Source organism: Typopeltis vanoorti, chromosome 18 (assembly GCF_054136105.1).
Source record: "Typopeltis vanoorti isolate ZY-2024b chromosome 18, IOZ_Tvanoo_1.0, whole genome shotgun sequence".
Classification (NCBI taxonomy): Eukaryota; Metazoa; Arthropoda; class Arachnida; order Uropygi; family Thelyphonidae; genus Typopeltis; species Typopeltis vanoorti.
This window is the reverse complement of record NC_143566.1, coordinates 103,575,462-103,593,986: the sequence shown is the minus strand read 5'-3', so window position 1 is coordinate 103,593,986 and position 18,525 is coordinate 103,575,462. Positions and strand designations below refer to the sequence as shown.

Sequence of the window (18,525 nt, the reverse complement as noted above, 5' to 3'; positions counted from 1 at the left end):
TCAACCAGAAATGCTCAAGTATGGAGGTATAAAAGTCGTACAGTGGCTGCACTGAATAGTTCAGAAGGACTGGACAGAGAGACAAATTCCAGATGATTGAAGTAGAGCTCTCATAGTATCCATATATAAAAAGGGAAATAAAACAATGTGAGAATTACAGAGGCATTTCAGTACTGAGTGTTCCTGGTAAGATATATACAAGTATATTTGAGAAACGGTTGAGAAGGATTGTCGAAGAAAAGCTTAGTGAAGAAGCTGGATTCAGGCCAAATAGAGGCTGTCAGGATCAGATTTTCACTTTACGACAGATAGGTGAGGAATCATGGGAATATAACAAAGATCTGTATTTTAGTTTTGTAGATCTGGAAAAGGCATATGACAAGGTGCCAAGAGAGAAGCTATTCAATACGCTACAGTTATATGGTGTTAATGGGGCGTTATATCAAGCAGTACTTAGTCTTTATTGTCTTTATTTGATGTAAGTCGGCAGTTAGACAGAGTATGAAATGATTGTCAGACATACAAAAATATTTTGGGAAAATTCGGAGAAAAGAACAAAGCTAATAATAAAGGCAAATACCTGCTGTATTTCTGTTCAGGACATGGACTGGTTATTACTAACACCATTTTCCAACATAGAGGTGCTTAAGGGTCAAAGCTGTATAACTGAGAGGAGACCTCCACATAGCCTTTAAAGGAATGCAGAGAACCGACCAGGGCTTCTGACCTAATGTCCAATCCTCACCTTCTCGTGGTGCACCCTGTTGGGTATCTACTTGGATACTGAACGAATGAGGATGGGCTGGGAATTTGGGATTTAGCCGACCAAATTGTATTCTTATTGGTTAAACCAAAATAAAAAATGATGGTATGACATGACAAAATTTCATGCTGTCTGGGGTGTCGCCCGGTTAAACAAGACCCCTGTTGTTTTCACCAGGGAACCAGGGCGAACAGCGAAAAGTCAGCTACTGGAACAAATCTGAAAACACACCCCAACTCAACATCACTATAGTTATAGATTGGTACTATCAACATAAGAAGACTGAATGGCAAAGAAATGGAGCTAGCTGAGGAATTAGATAAGTACCAGATCGACATAATAGGGGTGACTGAAACAAAAAAAGACAAAAACTGGTGAGATCTTTCTGAGCAATAAATACAAAATGTTATATTCAGGCAATGACAATCAAGTCAAAGGAGTAACCATAGTTATATGGTTACAACACAAAATATGAGGCTAATCATCTTGAATGGCAGTCAGTCTCAAGTAGAGTAATGTGGGCAAAAATGAGAATGGGGAACTGGACAATGAGACTTATTTGTGCCTATGGGCACACAGAAGGTGCTACTAAGGTAGAAGTGGAGGAATTTTTTGTCATTATGTCAGTTGCTTTAGAAAAAGCAACTGACACAATGAAAAAGGAAAAGTTGGTCCTTGTTGGGGATCTAAATAGCAGAGTAGGACATGATTCTCAGACATACAAAAATATATTAGGGTAATTTGGAGAAAAGAGCAAAGCTAATAATAATGGCAAATATCTGTTGGATTTCTGCTCAGGACATGGACTGGTTATTACTAACACCATGTTCCAACATAAAAATGTGCACAAATTCACATGAAGAGAAGAGGCAAGGAATAAGAAAAGTCTCATTGACTATGTTATTGTTGATAGTGATGTTTTCTCCCTGGTGCAGGACACCAGAGTGTACAGAGGATTTGAAATTGCAAATGATCACTATTTAGTCTTGAGCAGGATAAAATTGAATTTCATATTGAAAAGAATAACGTGTAAGAAAATTTTAAAGCGAATAAAAGTTGAGCAGTTTTCAGATGTGAACTGTAGACTAAAATACACAAAGATTATTGAAGAAAAAATGAAAGAGTTTGAGAACAGGAATCAAACCTTGGAGATTCAGTGGCAAACTCTGAAGAAAACATTGATTGATTCTGCCAGAGAGGCATGTAGTGAGGTTGTCTGCAAGGATTGAAAAATCAGAACTCCCTGGTGGACACAGGATGTTAAAGAGGCAGTGAAGGAAATGAAGAAAGCATATCAAAAGTTCCTGGCAAATAAGTCAGCTTGTGCTCTTAGAGAATACAGAAACAAATGTATGTATAAAACTAGCTAAACAAATGTCATGGGAGGACTTTGGCAAGAATATAGAAAATAAATATGAAGAAGGTGGGAAAATATTCTGGAGGTTCTTGAAGAAGCTTAGGAATGGTGGAAAGAGTGTTGTAAAAGGAGTTAGAGATGATTAAGGTGACATGAAAACGGGATAAAAAGATATCCTTGAAGTATGGAGTAATTACTTTGAAAAACTGCTAAATGAAACAAGCAGTGATGACAGCACAGTGGTAAAAAAACACTGACCAGGCATGCAGTCAGGAATACATATCCATACTTGAAGTAGAAAAAGCTATCAAAGGCTTGAAATGTGGAAAGGCAGCAGGAGTAGATGATATTCGACCAGAAATGCTGAAGTATAGTGGTATAAGAGTCTTACAGTGGCTGCACTGCATAGTTCAGAAAGCCTGGACAGCGGGATGAATTCCCGATGATTGGAGTAGAGATCTTATAGTACTCATATATAAAAAGGGAAATAAAACTGAATGTGAGAATTACAGAGGTATTTCCCTACTGAGTGTTCCTGGCAAGATCTATGCAAGTATACTTGAGAAACTGTTGACAAGAATTGTGGAAGAAAAGCTTGGTGAAGAACAAGCTGGATTCAGGCCAAATAGACGCTGTCAGGATCAGATCTTCACTTTACGACAAATAGTCGAGAAAGCGTGGGAATATAACAAAGATCTGTATTTAAGGTTTGTCGATTTGGAAAAGGCATATGACAAGGTGCCAAGAGAGAAGCTATTCAATACGCTACAGTTATGTGGTGTCAATGAGGCATTATATCAAGCAATACTTAGTCTGTATTTAAGTTGTAACTCGGCATTTAGAATTGAAGAATGTACAGTAAGATGGTTCAATGTTAAATCTTTGGTGAGACAAGGATGTACATTATCCCCCTTTGTTATTCATCATCTATACGGATCACATTATGAAGAAAAGTGGTATTAAACATGATATCAGAATTGGAGATGTTAATGTCAGCTCTTTGCTTTATGCAGATGATGTTATACTTCTAAATAAATCTGCTACAAGTCTGCAAAATTCCCTGACTAAATTGAATAACTATTGTAAGGTTAGCAATAACAAGACAAAGACAATGAAAATATATCAATCACATTGTGAATGGAGAAACTGTAGAACAAGTGAAACATTTCAGCTACTTAGGCACGAAATTTTAGTGAAGATGGTAAATTAAATATGGAAATAGACAATAGATTCAACAAAGCTGGTATGGTCGGAAGTCAATTGAATAAATTCATATGGAATAAGGGAGAAATTAGTCGGAACACTAAATTAGCTGTATTCAAGACAGTGTTCAAACCAGTTTTAACTTATGGATCTGAGAGCTGGGTCAGAAGTAAAACACTTGACCAAAGACTAGAGACCACAGATGAGCAGATTGCATCAATTGCAATATCATATTAAAAAACGAGGATATTAGGAAAGAACTTGGCATTGTCAGCATCCAGGAATGCGTTAGCAGAGCTAATCTCAGGTGGTATGGTCACTTAAACAGGATGGGCGAAGAAAGATTATCAAAACAAGTGTTCTCTGCCACGTTGGCAGGAAAACGACCCAGAGGAAGACCAAGATATAGGTGGATTGATACAGTACAATGCGCCTTAGACAATAGAAATATGATATCTGATAATGATAATATTGCAGTCTTGAGCAGTAATAGACTGATTTGGAGGAAAATTTTAGATAGGAAGTTAGTGATTATGTAAATTTTACATGTAGTACTGTCGTATCCTGTACACCCCTGAGGGTACATGTCAGGAATTTGATGATGATGATTATATATTTATTTTGTATGTACTCCAACAAAGTAGAAGGACCTGTTGGAAATAAATGCCGTGTTTGGGCAGTGGTATAGAGCAGAGTAATTGGTTGATATTTTTCTTGAACTACTGGAGGTTGTAGTCCTTTGGAAATGTTCATGAGGAGACTGTTCCACAGAACTGAGATAGATAGAATGAACAGTGATAAGCAGTTCAACTGTGAAGTAATTGAGCAGCTATTGCTTGAGTTCCTGTAGATTTTAGCAGAAATTAACGACATAGTGGATGCTAGTTCTGCTGAACAGTGGCCATTGAAATATCCCTGTAAGAGTCACAATGCAGAAACTGATCTTCTGTGGGAAAGTGGCTGAAGTTTTAACAACCCATGTATTACATTAAAGCTGTAGAAAGAAAAAATTTGTTTTCACTCCAAAAAATTAATCTAAATATAGATGTAGATAATATGACATTCTGTTTGAATGATTAATTCAAACTCTACCTTTGTGGTTAGAGTTTGAAAATATTTTTTTGTATTTTCTAATTTATTTTTAGCATATAAATTTTGCACAAAAAGTGATTGATGCTTAAAAAAGAAAAAAAAAAGTTCTACTTTTATCATGAAACAGTACTCTGAAACTTTACAAAAACTTGTCAGGAGCTCCAAACTAATATGTGCAGTGATATGATTAACATAATTGAGCACTGAACTTTCCATGGTGCACATGTTGCCTACATGGTATAAATAGTGCTTAAAGCAATTTATAAGAGAATGTGCCAGGCAGACCTAGTCTGATTATTCTAGGGATGAGAGTGAAATCTCTTATACAACGAAGCTGTAGTTCTTAAAACATATGAGGGTGGTCTGAAAAGTTCTTGGCCTCAATCATAGATGGCAAAACTATGGCAAGTTTTTTTTTTTTTTTCCAAGTTGGTACATCTGCCAAAAGCATCCATGTGAAATTGCAAGTCATTCTATCAAGTAGTTTGTTTTATAGAAGCAAACGTGTTGTCTCTATCCTTTGAAATGGATAAAATTGAGTATCATGCTGTTATAAAATTCTTTGTAAAAGAAGGTTTACGGAAAGAAATTCATTCAAAATTTATGGGCACTCTTCTCCTTCATTTTCAACAATTAAGAAATGGGCTGCCGAGTTTAAAAGTGGTCGTACCAGCCTTGAAGGTGATCTACGTGTAGTATGTCCAAAAAGTGTAAAAGAAATCATAGATCAAGTGCATGATTATGGTTTTGGATGACCTGCAAGTCAAAGTACATGAAATTGCTGAGACTATAGGCATTTCAAAAGAACATGTAGGATATATTTTGCATGAAGAATTGCAAATGAAAAAGCTTGACACAAGATGGGTGCTATGCTTGCTCACAGCAGATCAAAAACGCACTCGCATGAAAATCTCTGAACAGTGCTTGGAGCATTTTAACAAGAATACAACTGATTTTGTGCATCGATTTATTACTATGGATGAGACTTGGATTCACCATTATACACCAGAATCCAAACAGCAGTCACAACAGTGGTCAGAAGCTAGTTTTTTCAGTGCCAAAGAAGACAAAGTTGGTTCCATCAGCAGGAAAGGTAATGGCATTGGTGTTTTGGGATGCTGAAGGCATTTTGTTTATTAATTATCTTGAAAAGGGTAAAACAATAACCGGTGAATATTATTCCGATCTTTTAACCAGACTAGACGAAAAAATTTGTGAGAAAAGACCTGGTTTGCAGAAGGAAAAAATCATCTTTCATCTGGACAATTTACCTGCCCACAAAGGTGTTTTTGGCAATGGGAAAATTAAGGGATCTGCACTATGAATTGTTGAAACATCCAACCTATTCCCCAGATTTGGCTCCCTTTGACTTCTATCTCTTCCGACAACTAAAACATCCAGACAATTCACCTGCCCACAAAGGTGTTTTGGCAATGGGAAAATTAAGGGATCTGCACTATGAATTGTTGGAACATCCAACCTATTCCCCAGATTTGGCTCCCTCTGACTTCTATCTCTTCCAAAAACTAAAACTCTTCCTCGCTGGTCAGCATATTTCTTTGAATCAAGAGGTGATTGCAGCTGTAGAGGAGTATTTTGCAGATCTTACTGAGAACCACTACAGGGACTAGATAATGGAGCTGGGGCATCGCTGAAATAAATGTATTAGTCTTAAGGGAGATTATGTTGAAAAAAAAAAATAATTTTGAAATTATAAATTTGTTTTTTTTCATTGTTAGGCTGAGAACTTTTCAGACCACCCTCTTATTTATAATCAACTAATAATGTCACTGGTATCACAAGCTTTTCAATTTTAAAAATAAGTAAAATTATTCTGTTTTAATGTGAATTTTCAGATTTTGTTTTCAAGAAAATCTTAAAATGTTCACTGCTTAGAGGAAATGTAATCATCATGAAATTCCTGACCTGATAGTACTACATGAAAAGGTTATTATTACTAACTCACATCAGCTATATTCCTCCAAATTAGTATATTATCTGTTAGTAATTCAGTATTATCAGATCTTATATTTCCAAGAAATATATATTTTACACACATACACTTATACATACATACATACTTCTTAGGTACTTCTAACTGCATTGATACACAGAGAATTTGATCTTTCTTCCTGTTGGTCTTATTCTTATCATCCTGGAATCAGACATCTGTTTTGCTGACCTATCCTTTTCAAATCTAAGTGACCATGCCACCTTAACTGTGTTCACCCATTCCTGAAAGCTAACAGTATCTAGTTCCTTCTTAACACCTTCATTTTTAACATGCATCTGCCATTTTTGCTGTCTGTTCACTCTGCTGTACTTTCCCAGAATTCTTATATCTTATAAATGAATCTTTAGATATTCAACTTATGAAACTGTCTTCATCACTGGCAACAATTTCCAAGAAAATGAAACAGAATTAGGAATATTGCTCTGAATCTCTAGTGATAAGACCCACCCAACATACCATAAACACAAATAGACACTATTTACTACCCTTCCCTCCTGTCCTGGTAATTAAACAAAGTAAATTATTACTTTCCCCTACTCTCGAACCAAACAAATTCTTAATGTTTCATAAAAAAACATGCAGGAAGCTCGCAGTTAGTTTCCTGCCATCTACATCTGATGATATTTTAAACTAAATGACTAACACCTGCAATGTTGTTAATTCCTTTTGTCTTTATTTAAACTTCTTTTAGATTCATAGTTTGCATAATTCATCTTTTTGGTATTGATATTTCAGTCACATTTTTTCAGCTAGCTATATCTCTACACTGTTATCAGTACCTTATCCTCAGCACTTTTAATTATACACAGTATGTTCATTAAGAATTGAAACAATTATTATATCAAAACAAAGAACTATATTTGGAATTGTTAATTACATGGATTCAAAATAATCTCCCTCCATCTCCACACAACATTTACATCTATCGTACAGGTGTTCAAAGGCACAGTGGAAGTCCTGAACGGGAACCTCCTCCTTCAGTCTCTGGATCACACTGCATTGGATGTCCTTAACGTTGCTAAAGCGCTCAAGGTTTCAAGGCACACTTCATCTTTGAGAAGAGAAAGTCTGCAGGAACAATTCTGGTGAATGGGGGGGGGGTTCAATTACACAAATTGACTTTGAAGCCAGAAATGGCTTCACAGGCACATTTTCATGCAACAGAAACCAATTATTGTTGTGGAATAGTTCCTTCCTGACACGTTGCATGTGGGCTTACAGATGTTGTATTACTCCTAAATAATACTGACCATTCACTGGAGCACCCCCAGGAACAAATTCGCAGTGAATAATTACAGCAGCAGCAAAAAAAAAAAAAAAAAAAAAAAAAAAACATCATCATCTTCTTGACATGTGATTGTTGCAACCTTTCTTCTGCCAGGGAGAAGGCATTCCATATATGGCATTTTGTTTTCAGATCAAATTGAAAACACCAACTTGCATCATTCTCTCTCTTGTGTATCCACGTGTGTGGCACAAACAGATTGTATTTCCTATTGTACAGATCTCTTTCTAAGATTAATCTGGCCATTTCCTTACCAATATCAAGCTATACAGAAAGTAGCCTAGTGATTATTCAGCTGTCAAGGGCAACAATTTCCCTAGCTTTCACCACATTTTCATTTGTCCATGCAAAAACTGGCCACCCACAGAATGGTTCATCCTCCAGGGACCCCCCCACCCATCGGTAAATGTTGAAAACCAGTCGAACACCTGTGCATGACTCAGACAGTCATCACTATAAACTTTTTTTTAGGTCTTGGTACACTTCTGTAGCAGTTTTTCCTAATTTACAGTAAACTTTTTTCACAGCTCTTTGCTTCATGACTCAACTTCTGACATGCTCAACTCACACTCTTACTTCAATGGTTGTCATATGAAAACTGCTGTTTCACCCAATTCAAAAGTTACACCTGCAATTACAACACACTCCAGCGGTCAAAACTATAAACACATTTGTTACTTCTATTCAAAGGCTGTCCTGTAAAAAATCAATCTCATTAATTAACAGGCACACTGTATATACTATCTCAGCTCTGATCAAGTCTTGTACCAAAAATTTACCTATGTCAAATTATTATTATTATTAAGAGAGACCTCCAGGGAGTCAGGGTCTCATCAAGAGAGGCCACATACTAAACACACCAGCTTTCATACTTATTCTTGAATTCATTTACACTGCTTGCACTGAAAACATCCAATGGCAATCCATTCTAATCACGCACTACCCTATGAGAGAAAAATCTTGCCCTCATCCCCTTCTTAGCAGCATTTATTCTCAGCTTCCAAGGATGCCCTCTTGTCATTTCCCCACTCTCCATCAATTGAAATCCTGTATGACCCTTTCAGAAGTTTGTAAGTCTCACTCATATCACCCCTCTTTCTCCTGTTTGATAGTATCTGCACTCTACAAATTCTCAATCATCTTCATAATCAGTATTCTTCTGCAATCCTGATATAATTTTTAACACTCTCCTTTGCACACTCTCTCTCTCTACAATATATCAGAAACATAATGGAAACAGGAGACCAGACCTCTGCACAATAGTCCAAGTGAGGTCTTATCAAGGCCTTATAAAGAGGCAAAATGACATCCTTATCTTTACATGTGAACGTTTGTTTAAGCATTGCAATTATCTTTTGAGTTGTATTTGCAATCTTTGCTACATGGCCCTGAACTCCAACTTCCTATCTATTAACACTCCAATATCCCTTGCCTCATCAGTTTCTTTTAGCATAATTCCATCAATATAATATGACATTGGATATCTAATCTTGCCGAAGTAAATGACTTTACGTTTACTGACTTCCATTTTCCTATGCCCAAAATTCCAGTCTATTCAAATCATTCTGCAAGTACTGCATATCAGCAGCATTCCTGATTACCCTACCTATCTTAGCATCATCAGCAAATAGCTGTATGTTGCTTGTCAAATCTTTCCCAATACAATTCAATCTAATGTATAGATTGAATAACAGTGACCAAGTACTGATCCTTGTGGTACACCACCAGTTACTTTAAATCTTGCAGACTCACATCCCCATATACCACTTTTTGATATCTGTCAGTCAGCCGTCCTCTTATCCATGCTAATATTCTTTAACCCAAATGCATATTCTCCAATTTATGCAACAGTCTACAATGCTGTATTCCATCAAAAGCTTTAGCAAAATCTAAAAGTATCATGGTGTATTCCTTCTCCTTGTCTACTTCAATAGTAGCATTGTTATAGAATGTGAGCAAGTTGCTAAAACATGACCTTCCCTTAGTAAAACTATGTTGCTCATTTCAGAGTAGAGGTGTCAACCGTTCGAGCCCTAACCAATTTTTCCAAAATCTTCACCACCACTCCTGAGATACTATTTGGCCAATAGTTGGATGCATCGGTCTTTGCACCACCCTTGTGCAATGGAATTACCATACATTCTTCCATTCCTGCAGAATCTTCCCTGTTCTGAGACTTGTATTAAACAGCCTGGTGAAAGGAATAGCCAGTTCAGCTGAACACTCTTTTAGCACACGTACTCATATCCCATCAGTCCGTATTGCTGAATTCTTATTCAGTTTGTGCAACAGCTCTAATGCCTTGTCCTCATACACCTGAGTTCCTTCATCTAATGAAGAGGCAACAGTGAGCTCAATGTTGCCTCTTCACTAGATGAAGAGGCAACATTGATTCACAGTTCCTCAATTCATGGTTTCTCCTTTTATAATTTAGTTTTCCTGCCTCTCTGTGTTAGTTCTTGTACCAGTTATTAGTTTTTCTAGACTCCAGATACCAAACGCATTCATGTGTAGGCTGTCCCTCTTATAAAAATCCAATCTTCACTGAAACTCACTCCACACATTCAAAAACTCACATCCATATCTTCTACCCGGTCTATGCATCAAATGGTTTGCCGTCATAGCCCTTCTTAATTAATTTTTATCATATCGAGGTAAAATACTGATGATTTTCACTCTCGCCTCTTCCAACAACCCTTTCATGTCCTCTCTCATACTGAACTTATCATTAGTTAAGTTGTTAGTGCCTATGACAATTACGATCTTGATCTGTTTTTGAATTACTTCCTTTATATTCTTAATTTTCGCTCTGGGAAAACTCAGAAGGATGTTATTTGATATGGTGAGTCTATAATAAAACATGCTCATCAGTAGCATGTTTTATTATAGACTCACCATATCAAATAACATCTTTCTTTTTACAAACCACATCACTTATGTCATTTCTGCTACTTCCTGACTTACCTGTTTCCGTGCTTTGTTGTTTCTTATTTTGCTGCTTAATTTTCTTTTTCTCCCTATGCTCATTTAAACCCCTCTTGATTTTTTGTAATTCCTGCATTGTCTCTGGTGATCTGCTTTAATTTTGCTATTTTGGAGGTTAATTCATTTTCATTTACATCCTTCATATCTCCAATAACCTCATTAGCAGAGCCAGCCTTTTTGTTTTTGCCTGCAGTGCTCTTCTTAGCATTACATTTCTTGTGTGTTTTTTGTGCCATTTTAAAATTATACTTATTGAAATATCTTAATAAAAATATGTTATAATAAATTTAGTTTAATCCTTTATCCAAGTGTACGCAAACAGAGTTTGCACCCGAAGTATCTTCAGGACTGAGGCAACTCGTCGTAAAGATGGATCAAGCTCTCATCATTACATGTCTTAGTATCTCCCATAATGCAAAGCACATCTCCTTCTGGGCATGTATAATGCCATGCATTAAGGGAAGGGCCACTACCCGGACCGGTTTCGACCTTTATTGAGGTCTCGTCAATGGGAGCCAGAGGTGGTGATACTACAGTAAAGTGGGAACCTTACTTCCATCAACTATCTCCAATCTAGAGAATTTTAATAATAAGGTGTTGACACCTTTTGGCAACTGGTGTATGGTGATATGACTTCTGCATTACTTCCACCTTAGTATCACCACCTCTGGGTCTGGCTCCCACTGACGAGACCTCAATAAAGTCGAAACTGGTCTGGGTAGTGGCCCTTTCCTTAATGCTTACCATTATACTTTTCTGCAAGGAGATGTGCTTTGCATTATGGGAGATACTAAGACAAGTGGTGATGAAAGCTTGGTCCACCTTTACCACAAGTTGCCTCAGTCCTGAAGATACTTCAGGTGCAAACTTTGTTTGCGTACACTTGGATAAAGGATTAAACCACATTTGTTATAGTCTAAACAAGTGAAAAAAACTTCCAAAAAAATACTATAAAAAAAATGTTATAAAATACTATGAAAAACTTATTTTCTAAGGGGAAAAACACAATAAAACAGACAAAAATCGCTAATTTTACACGAGCACTAAATTCAACGACCAACCACAATGTATCCTCGAACCAACTATCCATCATTAATTCAATTAATATTATCAATTAATATCTTTTAATTTAAAACTTCATTTAATTTTTTTCTATAAGCTTGGTTGTATATAATAAAGGGACTACTATGTTGCCAAAAAGCTTTGGTTTTTTTTATTTACCATTAAAATTTATTTCCTTGTGTGTACATGTACTCCAGTCTTAAGCAAAATTTATATCTGAGAAGTGGTGTTTAAGGTATTGGAAAATATGCAATTCAGTAATGGGTAAATATGATACTCTATGACCATCAGTATATCTCTCTGAAAGAGAGGACTTGTCTTAGTAATTTACTCACTTTTTATAATCAAGTGATAACTGAATTAGATAGGGATAATAGCTTTACCTGTTCTCCTTATCTAATACATACAGGGTGGTCTGAAAAGTTCTCGGCCTTGACCAGAGATGGCAACACTATTGGCAAGATTTTTTTTTTCTAAGTTGGAACATCTGTCATAAGCATCTATGTGAAATTGCAAGTCATTCTATCAAGTAGTTTGTTTTATACAGCTGTCTGAAGCAAAAGTGTTGTCCGTATCCCTTGAAATGGATAAAATTGAGTAGCGTGCGGTTATAAAATTCTTTGGAAAAGAAAGTTTAACGCCAAAAGAAATTCAATCGAAGTGCACAAACATGTATGGGCACTCTTCTCCTTCATTTTCGACAATTAAGAAATGGGCTGCCGAGTTTAAACGTGGCCGTACCAGCCTTGAAGATGATCCACGTGAAGGACGTCCAAAAAGTGTAACAACACCAGAAATCATTGATCAAGTGCACAATATGGTATTGGATTGGATGATCGGCTAGTCAAAGTACGTGAAATTGCTGAGACTACAGGCATTTCAAAAGAACATGTAGGATATATTTTGCATGAAGAATTGCAAATGAAAAAGCTTTGCGCAAGATGGGTGTCTGCTTGCTCACAGCAGATCAAAAACGCACTCGCATGAAAATCTCTGAACAGGGCTTGGAGCGTTTGAACAAGAATAAAACTGATTTTGTGCGTCGATTTATCACTATGGATGAGACATGAATTCACCATTACACACCAGAATCCAAACAGCAGTCAAAACAGTGGCCAGAAGCCGGTTGTTCAGTGCCAAAGAAGACAAAGTCGGTTCCATCAGCAGGAAAGGTAATGGCATTGGTGTTTTGGGATGCTGAAGGCATTTTGTTTATTAATTCTCTTGAAAAAATAACCGGTGAATATTATTCCGATCTTTTAACCAGACTAGATGAAAAAAATTTGTGAGAAAAGACCTGGTTTGCAGTAGGAAAAAAAATCATCTTTCATCAGGACAATGCACCTGCCCACAAAGGTGTTTCTAGCATTGGGAAAATTAAGGGAGCTGCACTATGAATTGTTGGAACATCCACACTATTCTTCAGATTTGGCTCCCTCTGACTTCTATCTCTTCCCAAAACTAAAACTCTTCCTCTCTGGTCAGCATTTTTCTTTGAATCAAGATGTGATTGCAGCTGTAGAGGGGTATTTTGTAGATCTTACTGAGAACCACTGTAGGGACAGGATAATAGTGCTGGAGCATTGCTTGAATAAATGTATTAGTCTTAAGGGAGATTTATGTTGTAAAATGAAAGTAATTTTGAAATTATAAATTTGTATTTTCATTGTTAAGCGGAGAACTTTTCAGACCATCCTCATATTGTTGATCTTTGCAAAGACATATGACAAATACTGCATTGAAGCTGTATTACATAAATTAGATAAAATAGGGATGGGCATGGAGGATGTCTAAGAAACAGATAGACATCGGAGAGTAGTATTAGTATTGCTTCCAATCCTCCATAGAGTCCAAAGACTTGTATACTATATATATATATATATATACTGTATATTGTACACTGTAAATTATAATATTGTCATGTCAGTAAGGTTTGATTAGGATTTTTTTTTTTTAAAAAAAAAGCTAATTCTTTCTTTAATGATATATTTATTAAATGCAAATATTTATATAGAAAATATTAGTAAATACTAGATGATCGCTTTACACTGTTTTTGATTGCAGAATTCAGAGGTTCAGATTTCATATCTGAAATATAAGACAACCATTCCTTGTTTCAGCATTTTTTTTTTTTTTATTTACTTTCATTTTTATTTTTTACGTCAAATATCATCTTATACACTGGTGTATATGGTATATTAAAAATTGTTTTCTTCATTTTGGGAGGAAATTAACTTATATAAAATGATTTTTTTTAATATTTCTTTTCATAGTAACTCAATTTTGGTGGCAAGTGCTTATGTATCGTTGTGTTTAGGAGATGTAGTCATGGCTTTAAAACATGCTGAAAATTTACTTTCTCAGACTAAACTTTGTGGAGCACACAGGTAACTATACTTTTTTTATATTACTGTCTTTTACTGTTAACAGTATACAATTGTTTAAGAACCTTTATAGAAAATTTAAAATACAACAAACGAACATATTGTTTTATGTTACATTTCAGTTTTGTATTTCATGAAACCCTCCATTTCTCTGTTAGTTCATGATCACGCTAAAGTAAAGTTGAGGATTCTATTTATACTGCTTGCTCTTTATTTGTATATTTATCATCATCAAATTCCTGACATGTATCCTCAAGGGGTGTACAGGATATGATAGTACTACATAAAAAATTTACATCATTACTAGCTTCCTATCTATAATTTTCCTCCAAATCAGTCTGTTACTTATTAAGACTCCAACATTATCAGATCTTATATTTCTATCGTCTAAGGCACTTTGTACCGTATCAATCCACCTATATCTTGGTCTTCCTCTGGGTCAGTTTCCTGCCAACCTGGCAGAGAACACTTGTTTTGCTAATCTTTCCTCGCCCATTCTGTTTAATTGACCATACCACCTGAGATTAGCACTGCTAACGCATTCCTGGATGCTGACAATATCAAGTTCTTTCCTAATATCCTCGTTTTTAATATGACATTGCCATTGATGCCATCTGTTCACGCCTCTAATCTTTCTCAGGACTCTCATGTCTGCGGTCTCTAGTCTTTGGTCAAGTGTTTTACTTCTGACCCAGCTCTCAGATCCATAAGTTAAAACTGGTTTGAACACTGTCTTGTATATAGCTAATTTAGTGTTCTGACTAATTTCTCTCTTATTCCATATGAATTTATTCATTTGACTTCCTACTATATCAGCTTTGTTGATTCTGTTGTCTATTTCCATATTTAATTTACCATTAAATATGGAATTAATATTTTATAAATTAATAGTTGTTTTATTAAAAAACTAAAAATATTAATATAGCTGTGATAACAGAAACAAAAAAGAAATTAAAGGGAACAAAAGATATAGATGGTTTTACTATGTTATATAGTGGAGTGGATCAACATACCACAGCTAGTGGTGTGGCCATTTTAATTGGTAATAAATTTGAAAAATAGAATATGAAAGTACAATTTTGTAAGTGATTGAATCATAACAGTTAAATTAAAAACAAATTGAAGTGAAAGAGGATTCCAAACAGTTTTATGAGGAACTACAAAAACATTTAAATAAATGTAATAAAAATGACTGTATATTAATAGCAGGGGAACTTAATGCTATAGTTGTAAATAATCCATTCATCTGAGGAAAATATGGAGAAATTTCCATGAATAACAATGGGCAAGAACTATTAAACTTCTGTACTAGTTTTTTCAAAAAAGAATATAAATAAATATACTTGGAAATGGCAGAGGAACAAGATCTATAATTGATTATATCATTACTAATCAGAAACTAGCTCCACGTGTCAGATGTACATGTTTACAGAGAAAGTGAAAATTTTTCAGATCATTACTTAGTATTCTCTAAAATAGAAATATTAGCAAAATGGAGAAAGGAAGTAAATAAGAAAAAACAAGAAATAGAATAAGCATACAAAGTATGTCTGTTACAAGAAGGAAGCATTAGAATGCTATATCAATCACAATTAACAGATTACCAAAAAGAAGCTCATATCAGTGAAGATATAGAAGAAAAATGGAAAATGTTAATAAAGATGATCCATAAATCAGCCTCTGAAATATTTAGAAAGAAAAATAAAATATTAAAATAAAAATAAAATAATAAATATTAAAAATCCAAAACAGATATAGAAAATGCAATAAAAGGAAAACATATGGCATACAAATCACTCCTTCAAAAACATACAAAAGAAAAGAAAAAGGAAAAGAGATATATACAAAACAAAAGAAATATAGCTAAAAACCATAGTACAGAAATTCTTGGGACAAATTTATTAATAAAATAGAGGAAGACATACATGGAAGACAAGACGTAGCTTACAAAATATTAAGGAAATTAAACAACAAAGAAAGAGATACAGCACAAATCAACATAATACAAGAGAAACAATGGATAGAATGTTATAAGAATTTATGGTATGACCCAAATTTAATAACAGAAAATAATAATGAAGAAATCAGTACTGACATAGAACCAGTCAAATTGGAAGAACTAAAATAAGCTATAAAGATATCAAAAAATAGAAACTGAACTGGATTAGATGGCATAAATACAGAGCTTTTGAAATATGGCAGGGAATATTTACATGACAGATTCTTAAAATTAATAAATAACTCTGAGGAAATGTTAGGTTCTATCAGATTGGCTAAAAACTAAGATTTTATCTTTATTTAAGAAAGGAGATAGAGATGATTGTGGAAATTATAATAGAAGAATAAGTTTATTAAATACAGGCTACAAAATTTACAGTAAAATTCTGAATAAAAGACTAAGAAATGTTGCAAACAATCTCTTAGTGCAATACCCAAATTGAAAAAAGATGAGAATTTAATTTAGTCTCATATGGCCTTTAATAGATTATGAATATAATGAAAAAACAAGGATATCCATTTCATTTGGTACAAGCTATATCAAGATACAGAAATACACTTATAGCTAGGTAATGAATTAACAGAAGAGATTGATATTAATCGGTGTCAGATAGGGTTGTAGCTTATCTCCAGATCTGTTTAATATATATGTATGTATGTATTATTTATTCGTGTGGGGTTCCCCCCCCCCCTTTCCTTGATTGCCGCTTAGGACTGGTTGAGCCCTCCTAGTGAGGGATTAAGTATGTGGAAGAGAAGCTTGGTGAAGAACAAGATAGATTCAGGTCAAATAGAGGCTCTCAGGATCAGATTTCCACTTGATGACAGATAATTGAGAAATCATGGGAATATAACAAAGATCTGCATTTAAGTTTTGTAGATCTGGAAAAGGCATATGACAAGGTGCCAAGAGAGAAGCTATTCGAAATGCTACAATTGTATGGTGTCAGTGGGGAATTATATCAAGCAATACTTAGTCTTTATTTAAGTTGTAAGTCAGCAGTTAAAATTAAACTACAGGAAGATGGTTTAATGTTAAATCTGATGTCAGACAAGGATGTACATGAACTCCTCTGTTATTCATTTTCTATATGGATCATTTCCTTCATTTCATTATGAAGTAAAGTGGTATTAAACCTGATATCAAAATTGGAGATGTTAATCTCAGCTCTTTGCTTTATGCAGATGATGTTATACTTCTAAATAAATCTGCTACATGTCTGTAAGATTCCCTGACTAAAGTGAATAACTGTTGTAATAATAGATATGGTATGAAGGTCAGCATTAAAAAGACAAGGACAATGAAAATAGGCAGAAACATTGAAAATATCAACTGCAACCTATAGAATATGTAAAACATTTCAGCTGCTTAATCACAATTTTTAGTGAAGATGGTAAATTAAATATGGAAATAGACAACAGAATCAACAAAGATGGTATGGTAGGAAGTCAACTGAATAAATTTATATGGAATAAGAGAGAAATCAGCCAAAACACTAAATTAGCTATATACAAGACAGTATTCAAGCAATTTTAACTTATGGATCTGAGAGCTGGGTCAGAAGTAAAACACTTGACTAAAAACTAGGGACTGCATATATGAGAGTTCATATATCCCTAATCTTTCTCAAGATTAGGGGCATGAACAGATGGCATGAATGGCAATATCATATTAAAAACAAGAATATTAGGAAAGAATTTGTCATTGTCAGCATCCAGGAATCTCAGGTGGTATGGTCACTTAAACAGAAGGAGAGGAAAGATTAGCAAAGCAAGTGTTCTCTGCCAGGTTGGCAGGAAAAAGACCCAGAGGAAGACCAAGATATAAGTGGATTGATACAGTAAATAGTGCCTCAGAAGATAGAAATATAAGATCTGATAATGTTGGAGTCTTGATAGGTAACAGACTGATTTGGAGGAAAATTGTAAATAGGAAGTTAGTAATGATGTAAATTTTTCATGTAGTACTATCTTATCCTGTACATCCCTTGAGGGTATATATCAGGAAATTGATGATGATGATTATATATATAGATAGAGAGAGAGAGAGTGATCAGATTATTAAAATGTGGAAAACAACAATAAAACAAGGTATCCAGTTAATCAGGAGAACTTATCAATACAATGCTGTATGCAGATAATCAGATTATATTACAAGACAGTGAAGATGGCCTTCAGAAATCAGTTTATAAATTAAGCAAAATAAGCCAACAATACTGTTTTAAAATTTCACAAAAGAAAACAGAAGTCATGGTATTTAAAGGTCAAGATCATGTTAGATCAAAAATGGTTAAATAAAATAATAGAACAGGTGACACAGTTTACTTATTTAGGTTGCATAATAACATATCTAAAAGATATAGATATAGGTGAAAAAATAAA

General features: G+C 34.8%; 1 protein-coding gene across 4 annotated transcripts in view; it reads left to right on the top strand.

Annotated features, from left to right (window-relative positions):
• Not10 (CCR4-NOT transcription complex subunit 10) overlaps positions 1 to 18,525 on the top strand; it is a 155,091-nt gene that overhangs the window by 103,121 nt on the left and 33,445 nt on the right. For all 4 annotated transcript variants that reach the window (XM_090407829.1, XM_090407830.1, XM_090407827.1 and 1 more), the window contains exon 11: positions 14,035 to 14,148. In XM_090407829.1, the coding sequence (XP_090263955.1) occupies positions 14,035 to 14,148 (114 nt within the window). The remainder of the gene's footprint in view (positions 1 to 14,034; positions 14,149 to 18,525) is intronic.